At 39.0% G+C, this 14,748-nt stretch overlaps 1 protein-coding gene across 1 annotated transcript; it reads right to left on the bottom strand.

Annotated features, from left to right (window-relative positions):
• Nucleotides 1–580: 580 nt before the first annotated feature.
• On the bottom strand, nt 581–13,698 carry strc1 (stereocilin 1). Its single transcript, XM_031846367.1, has 22 exons — nt 13,382–13,698; nt 13,108–13,262; nt 11,660–11,846; nt 10,754–10,869; nt 10,335–10,464; nt 10,019–10,201; nt 9,153–9,350; nt 8,644–8,784; nt 7,831–7,892; nt 7,527–7,662; nt 7,326–7,414; nt 6,846–6,981; nt 6,464–6,660; nt 5,895–5,985; nt 5,425–5,596; nt 4,626–4,801; nt 4,334–4,489; nt 3,535–3,677; nt 3,242–3,390; nt 2,747–2,844; nt 2,373–2,523; nt 581–1,098 (listed from the first exon to the last, which is right to left on the bottom strand). Exons 1-22 carry the CDS (start codon nt 13,577–13,579, stop codon nt 992–994), a joined length of 3,171 nt encoding a protein of 1,056 aa, XP_031702227.1. The 5' UTR covers nt 13,580–13,698; the 3' UTR covers nt 581–991.
• Between the last annotated feature and the right edge of the window lie 1,050 nt (nt 13,699–14,748).

Below are 14,748 nucleotides of genomic sequence, written 5' to 3'. Positions count from 1 at the left end.
GTTAGTTTATCAAAAATACTGAGTAAAAAATTCAAAATTACAATATTCATTTTTACTTTAAAAAACAATCTTGACTTGCTATATCGTAATATTGACTCATTATTTTGATACAATGTCCATAATTATATTTAATCTACATAATGTTGACTTAAAAATTCTAAATAAATAAGAAATAAGTTTATATAAATACAAGAAAATGGATGAAAGCAGTCCACTGTATTTTTTTATGTCCACATAGTTTATTATATACCATGTTTATGATAAATAGCAATCAGAGGCAGACTGGTTCAGTTTAATAACTTGGATCCATCACACCAGAAAGTGTTTACAATATAAAACTCACAGCAAAAAGTTGACCAACACTAGTACAATGAGGTCTCATTGAGCATTATGTACCTGTTATCGAATTAAAATAACTCACAATAGATATATAAATGTAGCAAACAATACAACTCTTACTCTGACAAAAATATATCATTTTATATAATTTCACAAAAATATATAACCTAGTATATTTGCATCACAACATTCATTTGGTCATTGTAAGTGTCTCATAACTACATTTAAAACTTTTAAGTGTTTGAGTTGCTTTTCTGGGTATGGGCTCTCATCCAAGAGAAGGGCAGTAGGGATTCATACAAGTTTATTAAAAAATAAATATATAAATAAATAAGCAAAATATATATGTGTATGAAAATAAGTATGTGAGTGTTGGTTTGACTTGATGGATTTAATGTTTGTATTGTATACTGCAACAATGTTTTTTTTATATATTTTGAATTAAACAAGACATTTGGTTGCTCCAGTGCTGAATGTTGATGTGTCTATAAGTGTCAGTTGCACAGAATAAATTACAATCTCAATAAATACACTTTATAGAAATCCTGAAGTGCTGCTTATTTCAAAGAGGTACGGTATTGCACAGATAAATGAGATCATCTTGGTTATGTGGTTGCGGAGGTGTTTCCCGATCCAGCAGGGGTGAGTGGGGTCATGTGCCAGGGCAGATCAGATCAGGGCAGGGCAGTAGCAGCAGCATCAGCAGTCCCAGTATGAGGCACAGAGGACTGTGGCTCAGTGCCAGCCCCAGTGACTTCCCTGCAGGAATACAGTGAAACCAATTCAAATGTTTTGCAATGTGAGTTATCCGTCTTTGTATGTCATAGGAAAAAACACTGTTAAACAAATTTCAGAGTATTTCATTACGTCTTCTTGAGTTGGCCAGTTGGGATATTCCAGTATTAGAGGTAAGTTTCTATTACGGCCATGAAATAAATGGAAGAATACTCATCCCAATTGAATCGGTTTCTTTTTACACCATAAAAAGCACATCATCATATAAGAAGTTTACAATCCCTCACAACGTAATCACAACATCACTGCAGACCCGTCACGCCCTGGACACAACCTCATGTACATAAAGTATCCTGTGACAATCTTTCTATATCTCTGCATTCGTTGAACTTTTATCTAGATTTCATTGTTTTTGTGTTTTATGTTTATATATATATATACTTTGTATATATATTTATATGTGTACATAGTAGTTAAATGTTTACCGTTCTATTTTGTTGTCCTTGTTTTTTTATTTGTCTATTTCTGTGTATGGATGTTGAGAGCAACGGAAAAAACAGAGTCAAATTCCTTGTACTGTATGTATTTGCATACATGGCCAATAAAGCCGATTCTGATATGTTATGTTTTTTTTTTTTTAATATTGCATAATTTAGTCTATAAAACAGATAAATGTAATTGTGAAATAAATAATTAAAGCACATACAAACAGCCTAATTGTGTCCCATAATGCATCCCAATTCCACACTACCTACTCACGGGGTTTTGTGTATAAAATGCATTCACACCTAAAATATAAAATTGATAGTCCCTTTGTGTAGGATCTGATCAAATCTGGCTTTGGTGACTGTGAGACAAAAGACATAGAGAAGCTAATGACAGCTGTAAAAAAATTAAACAAATTTCAGATGATGGATGAACAGCTTCAGGATGATCTCAAAAAAAGAAAATTAAGTATTACATCTTTGAAAAAACATTTCGTTTTTTCTTTGTAGAGTTTATTTTGGCAATAGTCTAACATCTTAGTTGGAGTGATGTCTGTCAGCGCATATCTTGTATGATTTCCATTAAGCGCAAACCTTAAGTGCTCTATTTCTTGTATACTGATGTCAAAGACACTATATTAATACTATTTGTATAAGCCATACTGTAATAGTATTAGTATGGAACTGGGACACAACTTCAGTTAGAGCGTTCATGTTCACCAGATAAACTAAAAAAATAGCAAGCTTCCGAAAATGACCCTTCTTTACAATTATCAGTGGACAATAAGAATTTCAAAGATTTGAGTGGCTTACCTCTGAAGTTAACAGGCCTGTCCTCCCACGGTGTCAGCACCATAGCCAGGGCTGTCCTCTGAACATCTGACAGAGCAGAGAGCTGCTCATCAGTTACAGCAGCAGCCTGCTCATAGGAGAACATGCTGATCTGTCTCTGGTGAAACACCACCTTTGAGGAAATGACAAAACAGACAGACGGACACAAAGAAACAGAGGAGCCAATTGGCAGAGACAAGATGAGAAAACATAAGGCGCTGTTAGAATAAATGCACCAACATTAACACATTTTGGACTGCAGAGAAATAACTTATAAAATAGCTCTGAAATCCTCTTAAATCACAAGAGCTTCTGCTGTGAATACTGTTTTGTTGTTTTATCAAATGTTGACTTACAGCAAACTTATCAGGTGGTATCATTGAGACAGCCGCAGGTGTGATTCCTTCTATTTGTTCATTCACCAAAGCTGACATGGCCATGTCTGGGAGACCAGCTGTAAAAAGTGCAATATGTTTCAAAGAGAGTGAAGCAGCACAAAGGTCGCCTGAGTCAAAAACACTGGGATCCAACAATATGAGAGTGACGGAATACGTTTAGAGGGTGTCAAGAAAACAAATAATAAAAACAGGATGGAGTTCATTTAAGGACGTGAGCACATAACATTTGACTGAGCAACAAAAATAAGATATTTGTACCACACAGATATTAAACCAGATGTCCAATTAACACGATTGAGAATTGACACATTGTTCTTACACAGTGTAATTTAATACGCCTGTGTCCACTGCTACAGAATGAACATAACAAATTCATAGTTTTATTTCATTTTAGAAGTGAAAATATTCCAAATCTGTAAAAGCCATACGGGGAAGTCGGTGAATGCGTAATACCTGCCAGAACACCAATCTCAATGAAGACAGCAGTTCCCCATGAACTCATGGGTCCAAAAGCAAGACGGTGGGTCAGAAGCCCAACAAACGCCAGCAGCTGCTCCTCTGAGCAGGACAGCCTCAGCTGACCCAGCCAGAGCACCGCCTTACTGCAGCCACCAGGGAGAGACACAGCAGAGGAAGTGGAGGAGGGAGGGCAGATTACTTTGACTGAATATTATCAGCAGCAGAGTAGTTCTCAGAAAGCAGCCATTAAAACGGGCCTGTAAAAGAGCCTCTTTTTATCTGCTCACCTGAACTCTACGGCATTGAAAGAATTAATCTCTGTGGTTTGGGCTCCACACACGATGTATCCCATCGCCACCAGTGTGCTGGAGTCAAGCTGGCTCGGACTCTGCTCGGTGGAGTTTAACACGGTGGTAAACAGTGCAGAAAGCTGGAATGAAAACAAGAGTTATGATCCAGATATGCTCTTTGAACATACACTCAGTTTATTAGGTAGCTAAAACTAATTTATTCCAATACAACAGCCCTAAAACAACAGTACGGCAACAAGTCCTACTTTCATGAGGACATTGTTTAGTGTTTTTGAAACGTTAAGTCACCTTTATAGTAATTGTTTGCAGTTCTTGTCATCAATGACAACTGTAGTATATCAGTTGTTGGGTTATTATTATTATTCTACATATATAATTTAATCAAAGATTTAATCAAATTGAAAATATCTATCATTAATTTACTTATAGGACAGATTTCTGTTTCTAACAAACAAAAATTAAAGTTTGAGTGGATCTCACTGAGCACCTAGAGTTTAATATTGGTACATTTATTTGTCAAACAAACACCTGCATTAAAAGTGTCCAGCTCAGCTATACTGTCTGAGTACAAATGAATCAACATCTGCACATCAACGAGAATCAAGACTTCTCAGTGGTCATGGAAAAATGAAAACTTTACACTCTGCATTCTCAGAAAATTTTGAAAGCAATATATACGGTAAAATAAATGTGCATATTTGGTCAAATTGAGTTAATGCAGACAGTTCAGTAAATCTATGTGATATATTAACTGTTGTGGCCAAAGCAGCTATACCTGTCTGTTGCTCCAGGCTCTGACAGCACTAAGAGCAGCGATGCTGCTTCGCTCAGTCAGTCGGAGGCTGCTCAGCTCCTCTGGTGACAGCTCTATTGCTATTCCACCCAGCTGAGAGATCACAGACTGGGAGAAGGACGAGACGGGGCCGTATATCTTCTCACATCCGGTAAAGAAAGAGCAGACACACAGTATTAAGACCTGGACTGAGGAGGGGAAATTACGCTATACAGCCTTGAATCAAACACACCTGCTTGTTAATGGACTGAGGTGGACTGCAGTTGGATCTCACCTGTTTGACTTTCTTGAGCACCGAGCTGCGTTGGTAGAATGCTAAGAACGGGTCATGACCCATCAGCTCCAGACAGTTGGAGAAGGCCAATGAAGACATGCTAAGCAGACTGTTGGAGGTCCAGGCAGAGGGAGCTGTTGTGTGCAGAATCTCACAAGTAGGAACCATAGGAGTCGCTGGTGAAAGACACACACACAAATATCTGATAAGTAGATGCTGTTGACGTACAATATATGACTAATTTCATTTATACTTTATTGGAATAAAATCAAATCTGAAACAATAATTTTGACATGATTGCCATAGATCAGAGGAATAGTTTGACATTGGAGCATCATTGCATGACAAGACTCCAGGAAGTAACTGTGTGCGACCAAGAAAGAGTTCTTCATATAAACCACATTGTGTTGTTTTTACACTGCGGTTTTTGTACAGACTAAACAAACATGTAATATTATAGCGTGTTAATTGGTGAGCTTTAAAGGGGCTGCAGGTGGATTTTGTTACCTTTTAGACAGATCCCCCTGTTTCCAGTCTTTGTGCTAAGCTAAGCTAATCAGCTGCTGGCTGTAGACTTATACTGAACAGACAAATAAGAGAGTGATATCGATCTTCCCATTTAAATGTCGAAACTGTTACTTTAATACCAGTCTATTATGTTAATAGCTCTCCTATAACTGCCTTGGTTGGAAAAGCAAACATAGCACAATTCTCCAAATGTTGAACTATTCCTTTACAGAGTACCATATATCTTTTTTTTTTTTTTTTTTTTGATTTTAGGAACCATCGTGATGCTCACGTGACAAAGGATGTATTTTCAGGAAGCCCAGGAAAAACTGTAGAACAAACTGCTGCTTTTCAGAAAGTCTCTGACGCTCGTTCTCGTCTGAACAGTGGATCCCCACGTTCCCACGTTGCCATCGATGCTGGCTCATGAACAGCCTCTCGATACGCCCCACAGTCATCAACGCCTGTGGGAACACAAACAGCAACACATATGGACACAAAGAGACACACACACTGATGGTTTACGGGAAAACAGGAACTTCATCCCCTGATCCTGACACCTACTGGAGATTTGACACCTGAGGGATTTATTTACAGCCTTTGTTAGCGAACCTGCCAGGATCAAGTTACAATCCCAACGCCTCACTATGGATTTTAGTACATTGAATGAACGTTCCACAATCGTGGGTGCAAACTGTCAGTCAATCTCATGAGCAATTAAGATGTAATACCAAATGACCAAACGTACAACAGCACACTCACAAGGGATATCTCCTGCAGTTTGTTGTTCGGCAGGAAGAAGAGAAACCGGTCCACCTGACTTAGTGTCGTCTGGTTCCAGTTGTTAACTGGGCTGTGAGGAAACAGAAGAACACTTCATCACCTTGATACAGAAAGCTTTTGATATATGAAAACCCCATGTTTTCCTCCTTAACTGTAATCTTATCAATCTTAATGTATAGGTTGAAGAATCCCACAAACACACTTTTAAAACTCTACTAAGAGGCAAATTTTATAAGTTTGCTTAGTTTGAGAAACTAGAAATGTTGCTGATTAGCTATGTTCTCATAATGGCAAAATATCACGAGTCAAATTCACACAAAAAAAAGCCCACTTTCAATGCATTTTATAATATAAAAATCTTGTTTGATATTTTATTTTTGTCATTGAATGTTTATGGCTTTCTACTAATCAGACATGGGCCAAGTAATGTCATACTGTCTTGTTATTTGTTAATTCATTGTTCAAAAAAGCCTTAAAAAATAGATTTTCTTGACCCAAACTATTAAAACATTCAGTTTCAGGCTATGTGATATAATAACTGTTGTTACCCAAATGCTGCAGGTTCCAGCAGGATACGAGCCACAATGTCCATCTTGCTGCTGCTGTAGCAGAGCCCCTGGAGGAAGTCCAGGTTGTCGATGAAGAAGCTTCGGTCAAGTTTAATGAAAACTTCATCTGCCACAAACGGTGCCATAATGCCCAGTGAACGAAACTCCTCCTCAGTAAACACCCCCGTGTACATGCCCTGCAGAGAAAGAGTCCACAAAACACTGATCACACAGCAAACACAATACACTCTCCACTGCTGATCTCCTGTAAATGTTCTTGTTTTCAAACTCAAAAATTTTTTTTTTCTTCTTGTTTCTTTGCCTTTTAACATTTTAACAGAGGAAATGGATCGGTATAGCAACACAGTGTGGCTCTACTGACCATCCTCTGCACCATTCTGTCAACCAGCAGCTCCTGTTTTGTTCTGGACAGCAAGAGAAAGTGCAGACGGTCCTGAACAATCATCTTCCTTAGAGTGTCCATCATATCTGTGGGAAACTTCTTAATGGTGCTCACCCTGCAAGCAAACACACAGAAAGAAAATGATAAGGAATATTTTCATTATATATTGTGAATAAATACATCCAATACATATTGTATTATTAAAAGGAGGGAGTGGCCATTTTACCTTCAATATTACTATAATATACTATACTTGATATGCTTTTTTGTTTTAATAGATTAAATGTGATAAATACACAAGGGTTTACCATGTTTCCTGCCAACATGTAGTGAAAGTGTTTGAAATGTAATTCTTGTCTACTCATAATGAGATGGCTATTGTCCTGCAATCATTTTGAATGTCTGGAAAACAACTTAACACATTAATAGCAGAGCGACTAATGCCATCTTCTGACTTACGGCATGGACAGGGCAATCTCAGCTCCAAGATCTTTGAGCAGCTCAGAGAAGAACTCAAACTGATACAGCTCCTCGATCACACACTTTTTCTGTCCAGAAAACCAAAGACGCATGACAAAGGAAATATATCACATGTATGATAGACGAAAAGCATATATCTAATAGACAGTAGAATGGCATCAATCAAACAGGCATGTGTACCAGTGAGGTGTGAAGAGGACCAGGCTGCTGCCTGAGGAAGGCCAGGATTCTTCTCACTGAAGAAACCGAAGAGTCAGCACGAAAACGTTCCTGTAAGACCTTGCAGCTCACACCCTGACCCACTGTTCCCAGACTCCTGAGTACAGAAAGAAGTGAGTGTCCACCCAGAACCAACACAGTTAAAAGAAACTCAGGAAATTGAAAGCATCTGCCAATAGTATTGAATACATTTTGGATGCAGACAAGAAGTATGCAAAGAGAAAATAGTGTATACATATTCATCACAGAAATTAATTGTACTTACAGAAAATTCAGTTCAATTAGGTTTGGTTTCGTATCAAGCACCTCTTTGAAAATTGCTTTAGCCTGGGGAAGAAAATGGAAACAAGTGTTTTAGGTGTTATGTTGCAACATGCTGGTTCATTCAGGTTGTGAGCTGCTTCCGTTTCCAGTTTCCATGATCAGAGAGGGTAACTTGATATAAATAGTGATTGATAGTTCTTTTCTCTGTCTTGTTTGTCTTCACAGGAAAGTCCATTCACAGTGTCAGGGATGATGACATCTTTGCTTTTGCCTTTTCCGTTTAATAATTTAGCAGTGAATCAAGATACTGTCATACACACCTTCTCATGGCAGACAGACGAAGCATATTTAATCAGAGGAAGCAGGAAGAGATCATAACACAAAGTAGAAGTCACAGGTTCAGGGTTAGATGCTTTCAAGCAACTGAAAGTGAACTGACTAAAGACTCGATGGCCCGCTCCACCACCCTCTGTTAATCCACACTTTTCTTTTTATTATTTTGTTAGATTGAGCATTAATGTTATACAACACTGTATTAGTTGCCCCGATGTGAACAAGCAAAGATAAATAAGTTTGACACACGTATTTTTACAGAATAGTGTTAAATATATTGATACTTTCTAGCTTGTGGGGCTTCTCTGATATTTGACAAATGAAAATTAATTTTTGCCTCAACTGTTTACCACTCTGCATATGCACCCTGCGATGATGTCCCATGAGGTGGTATCACAGTTATTAAGAGGTATTGAGTAAAAAAAGTTTGAGTAACATGGCTTCTACGCTGTGTGTTGATGCCAGGTGGGCTGTGTGATACCTGCTGTGTGTTCCACGGTTTTGTGGATGCAGTGGTGATGTTGTTCACAAGCAGTTGAGTCCTGGGCAGGACACTGAGCAGGGGCGTCCGCAAGAGCAAAGGCTCCACTTCATCCAGCCAACGGACCACTTCTGGGAAGCCCTGGTCAGACAAGAGGTGCGATAACACAAGGAAACGTGTTGCAGTTGCCATTTTCAGATTAAAAAACTCACACAACCCCAAAAACTCTTTGACCGAATGCTGATGATCAAATATAAAATCTACCGAGATAAAGGGAAAAGCTTTATTCTTTTAATTGTGTTATATACAGTACCTAGTGTAACTGACAAGGTATTGTGTTCTTATTAATACTATGACATTTATAAATCCTGCATTTGACTGTACATTTATTATTACATCATTTTTTCTTTGACTTTAACAAAGCCAAACTGACACCTTAAATTTATAGAAAAAAAATTGAGATTTCAATGTGAATGTATCTCCCTGCTCTTTGCATGTGTGTGTTGTACCCATAGTTTGGTGGATACAGCATTGACTTGTGGCGGGCTGAGGCCTGGTTTGCGTTGGGCCATGGCAGGCAGGGATGACAGCAGCCTGTCTGAGGTGAGTGTCAACAAGGTCTCCGTCTTCATTCCCACAATGAGGGAGCCGATCTTCTGCAGCTGGCCTTGAGCGGTCAGCTGGGCAGAGGGGAGGAAGGTGTGAGGCTTAAGGTGCAACGAAGGCAGAGAGCATCTCTTTACTAAATTCACATTGAGATGTGTTTACAAAATCACTCACGGTGGTAATTGAAGACATCTTTTCTACAATTATGGAAGCCTGAAAAACAAATGACAGAAAAGGAATACCAGGAATTACCTGTAATAAATAAATACTTGCTTCAGCTCTATATCATTGATTTCTACTGAAGTTTTTTGGGACTTGAAAAAAAAACTTGCCCACACAACATTGTTTGTATAATGGACCTGCCAAACTATCTGTAGGTTTTAAGAGGTTCATCCTCTCAAGACTCCTTATGACATATACAAGTGAGACGACAGCTGTGAGGCTGAGAGTAAAAAGCTCCAGCTCATATGATAGCTGAGGGTGGAGTAGAGCTCAGGTCTTTGCCTCATTAGCCGTCTCACTTCGGGGGTCAGTGTGCTGAAGACCGCCTGGCTGTCAGCTGTTCCTCAAGCATGCAAAGCCCACCAGCTGCCAGGATACCCAACCATGTACAATAAATAGGAGTTTATGCAGTGAAAGGGACCGACTACCCTGACATTTATTTTACACAGGAAAAAACTGTGAGTGTTAGATGGCAACAGAAATCAAGCTTTAAATGATGACCGCTACATCTTTCACTGTGCATTACAGGTTGAGTATGCTCCTCTACCTGCACAGGGCTGAATGAAACAGACACGAGGGCAGGGAGGGCAGCGAGCAGCTGAGACGGTGTAAGACCCTGCAGGAAAGTCACACCCAGCAAGGGCAGGAGGTGACCGAGCTCTGCCAGTCGATCAGAACTGAGCAAAGACGGGATCTTTAATTCTGCGCTGTTCAGTAACACACTGGAAATCTGGAAATGTGGTTCAGAAAAAGCACAAAGACAGCGTATATATTATACTTACTTCTTAAATTAAATTGTTAAATGAAAGCACACACATTAAGAAAACAATAGAGAAACCACATAGTAACTTCTCTGTTCCTACCAGATGGCTGGGCAGACTGAGTCCCTCTCGAGTGCAGTTCATAACGATGTCCCGGATGACACTGAAGACCTTAGTGCTTTTGTACATGAGGAGGTCCTCTGGGTCTGCCAGGCATGAGAGATTTCCCAACCTAAAATTACAGACGCCGTTTTAACAACACAAACCCGGGAGCAGATGAGAGGTTTCCTTTCAAAAAATGTAGACATTTTGTAAAAACAAATGTTTTTTTTGCTGTTATTCATTATAATTTGGTCAGTGAAACAAAATCATTGTCCTTGAGGTCATTTACTCTCTGAAGAATGTTCAATTCAAAGTGTTAAACCAGGTTTTATCAAAGTTTGCACCTACTGATCTCATGTCTAGAAAACAGTGTACATGCACAGAAAGGTTGGAGGTGCCTCCAATCAGTCATTGCCAACCTGGTAAAATCCCGAGCTGTCAAGTTCCTGTAGGTACCAATGAGGCTGTGAGCTACGAACTCCTGCTTTAGAGAAGTGAGGGTGTTTCTCTGCAACACATCCAGCCCGTCCAACAGCTGTGGAGATGCATGATGACCGAAATGCAGAAATAGAATCTCTGTCTGAATATGTGACATTAAATACTTTTTGCAAATGTGAGAAATAAATATTAGACAAGAAATTATTCAGAATCATTAACTCATTCAAAATAATAGTTGTACATTTCTCAGAAATGTGCTTATTTGTCCTCTTGCAAGGTTGGGTGGAAAAAAATAAAAAATAAATAAAAATAAAAAAAATTTAAAAAAAAATCGACATTTAGTCTACTACTAGGCACGGATGAAATCTTGTAGAATTTGGGAAATATGCTTATGAAGCTACCTAAACAGCTGACTAGCTTAGTTTAGCTTAGCATAGTTTAGTGTAAAGACACAACTAGACTGGCTCTGTTGAAAGGTTAGCAACATCTGTCTCACCTCTAAAGCTCACAAATTAAAAAGTGACATCTTGTTTATCAAATCCATACAAAAGCATATTTGTGGTTGTGTCAGTTCGCGCTAAGATAAGCTAACTGACTACTGACTGTAGCTTCTTAATTAAGATAGCGAGGAAATGTATTTCCCAAACTATTCCTTTAAAACCTTGCCTGGTTGAGCACTCAAAGGTCAGTTACCCTTTTATCTTCAGGTCATTGTTAATTAATGTGTTCCTATCTTTACACATTGGTGGAGACAAAAAGAGTCTGTCTGTGCTTTCCTTTGACCATTCGTGACAAGTAGCTATGCTGTGCCCTGGGGCAAGTAGAACTGACAGAGTCCTGGCTTCTAGGGTTTCCCAGCCAGGTGTCAAAGCTCAGAGGGATGTTACCTGAGCAGATGAGAGGTGTTGGAAGTTGTTGAAGGGCAGGTAGGCGATCAGGTTTCCTGTGTCCCTGATGAGTGACTGCTTGCCTCTGATGATGAGGGAGGGGGGCATAACTCTGCTGTGCCACATGCCAAATGCCCGCCGCTGGTCCAAAGTCATGCGCGCCAAGTGTCTGTTAATGGTCTCCCTCCTAGAAATAAAGTGATAATAAAATAAAACAACAATAATAGGTGTTGCTTAAAGGTGTGTGATTTACAGGAACTGTGTTTTTTTGCATGTGACTTGAAGGATTGCATTTAACTAATCTAAACATAGTGTGAGGTTGGGAGAAAAGCCAGGTACTAAATAATAAAGAAAAACCTTTACTTTTTTTTTTTTTTATTATATGCGCTTCAATTCACTCTTGTGAGAGTTAGATCAGAAGAGTGATGCCACTCTCCCTGTATAAATCCATAACCAGGAAGCAATATGATTAGCTTAGCATAAAGACTTGAAACAGGGAGGATGTAAATGTAAAAAAATCTGCCGACTTAAGTTTACTAACTAACACATTACATCTTTTTTGTTTAATCTGTACAAAATCCTAAGTGTAAGGATGACACTTTGTGGCTGTACGGGGTTTGTGTGCTGGAATTTATGATGGGAATTTACATATTTAGTTTAGATGCCTATGCACAGTGCAAGGCTAACTGTTTTTCCCATGTTTCCAGTCTAAATGCTAAGCTAAGCTAATTGCCTTCTGGCACCAGCTACATATTTACCATACAGATGTCATATTGGTATCATCTGACAGTGGACTCATTCATTTCTACCTTAAGAAAACAAACTGTTTGTCAGACATGTTTTGTATGCGTTTGTTATGTGTGCACTGTCTGCAGACACAACTTCCCTTCAGTGAATATAAACATTATAACCCCTTTCTAGAATGAAATCTAGTCAGTGAACCTGTTTACTTTACTTTCTATGTACAATGCATGTTCCTGGCACCTCGGGGTGCAATGACACTTCACTTCTAGCAGAGGACACCAGTGCTGTGTTCAGATGGAAACATAATATAATAATATGTAGGAAAGTAAGCTTGCATGATTGTGCACCATGGAAATAAATAATGGTGGTCACTAAATACTCTTTGCAGATGTAACACAGACAAACTCAGTAACTTGTTTGTTTGACACACATAAATAATACTTAGTAAGATGTCTCTTGCTGCTAAGAGAGTCTAAACCTACTGACAAGGTGCATGGAGGCAATCTTAGAGGTAAAAACTCCAGCAGCACAAAATCAACTCATTTACAAATTGTATGAAAAAAACAATTCCAATACAACAGAGAAACAATACTAGTTAGAATAAGTGACACACTAATCATTCATGAATGTGCCTTAAAATAATAAGTATCAGGCTCATTATAGTATTGCATCATTAGAAATGATTAGGTGACACCCTTACTTACACATTGATGTCGTTCTGCAGTGAGGGCAAAGCTTGGATGTCAGCCAGGCTCGCTGCAGGCAGAAGTGGAGCCAGCTCAGGGAAGAGACTACCGACTTTTACCAGGGGGGTCTGGAGCAGCACTGACACCATGGTGGACAGGTACTCATCGGGCAACTGGCAAACAGAAGCAAATACGAAACTGTGTACTAAGACTAAACAGATGCTACAGTGAACTAGGAAGAAATGAGGTTAGTGTAGGAATCACATGGTGGTGTAATGGTGTGCTCATCCACCTTCAGCGTATCCTTGTTCCCGCTGTAGTACTGAAGGATCAGTCTGACGGTGTTGATGTGCGCTGCATTGAGCACAGAGCTCAAGCTGCTCACCGGTATCCTAAAGTACTCCTGGACACATGAACACACAAAGAAATGAGTCCAACAAAAAGACAGAAAGAATACAAGGGCATCATTGGAAAAATAATCTATAGCCATGCAAGCAGCTGCAGCAGTTGATTGTTGCAATTTGTTGTTTTGTTTTTAAATCCTTTATCTGTGTGTTCACATGTTTATGCATGCTGCCATCTTGACCAGGACCCTCTTGTAAAAGAGATTTACAAATCCCAATGGAATTATACTTTCTTTAATTAAACTTTGACCTCATGATAGCACCAGAGGAAAAGTCAGGGAATTGCCAAATTCATTAGGATTCATCCTCTGGGAATCACGAATGTACAACATTTCACGGAAATCCATCCAATAATTGTTAAATAATTTAAGTCTGGACCAAAGTGGTGGACTGACCAACAGACTGACTTTGCCATCCCAAGAGCCATGCAGCTAGCATGGCTAAAACCCGGTAATAACATTTAAGCTGGTGTGGTATAAATCACCTTAATGATTAACATATCATCACCGGTCACGTCTCTTGTTGTCTGCATCAGGCTGGTTAAGACTCTCTACAGAAAGGAAAGAGACACACACACACACACAGGGTTAGGATACTAAAAACATGGGGATTATGTCAGAAAATAATCTGGAAATCTGTTTTAACACATTCTTGTAATTGTCAAATCAAGTGTGAGCCAGTAGAGATTACAGCCAGAGGAAGAGATACCGATGACAGGAGTGTAACTGTATACCAGCTGCAGGCTGTCTGTACACTGGAGGTCAGCTGCTACGACGCTAATGGTAACTGATATGGATGAATGATTAGATAAACTATAAAGTCAATTCATTGTTTGACACAGAAACTGATTGAGCCAATATGAATAAAAGATGAGGGAGAATCTCTATTCACACTGTGCTAAAATATGCATCATTAGTCACTCATACAGTATAAGTGGTAACAAATAATATAGCAAGCAGTCGTGTAATGTAACAAAGTGCATTTACTCAACTGTTGTACACAAGTAGAATTTCGAGGTACTTTACTGGAATGTTTCCATTTCACAGAGCATATTTCTTAATTATGAATACGTTTAATCGTAAAAGCACATTTTGATAACAATACATTTCCGATGCAGGATTGTTAATTGTTAGATAAAATCATCTGAATACTTCCACCACCACAGATAGCAAGATACTTTCCCCTTCAAACACCTACAGCACCATATAACTACCTACCCCAAAGCACTGCAGCAACACCCTCTTTTTGTCAAAGT

This window comes from Anarrhichthys ocellatus, unplaced genomic scaffold (genome assembly GCF_004355925.1).
Source record: "Anarrhichthys ocellatus isolate YVR2014 unplaced genomic scaffold, GSC_Weel_1.0 scaffold6, whole genome shotgun sequence".
NCBI classification, from domain to species: Eukaryota; Metazoa; Chordata; class Actinopteri; order Perciformes; family Anarhichadidae; genus Anarrhichthys; species Anarrhichthys ocellatus.
This window is presented reverse-complemented; position numbering and strand designations above follow the sequence as displayed.

What these genes read in the sequence shown, in the direction of transcription:
- strc1 (XM_031846367.1), bottom strand. Translation starts at nt 13,579, where the DNA reads ATGGCTATAGATTATTTTTCCAATGATGCCCTTGTATTCTTTCTGTCT. An exon ending in TCAGTCTGCCCAGCCATCTG is followed by an intron (nt 10,202 to 10,334) that starts GTAGGAACAGAG and finishes CCACATTTCCAG; the next exon opens with ATTTCCAGTGTGTTACTGAA. An exon ending in AACTGCAGGAGATATCCCTT is followed by an intron (nt 5,597 to 5,894) that starts GTGAGTGTGCTG and finishes GTGTTCCCACAG; the next exon opens with GCGTTGATGACTGTGGGGCG.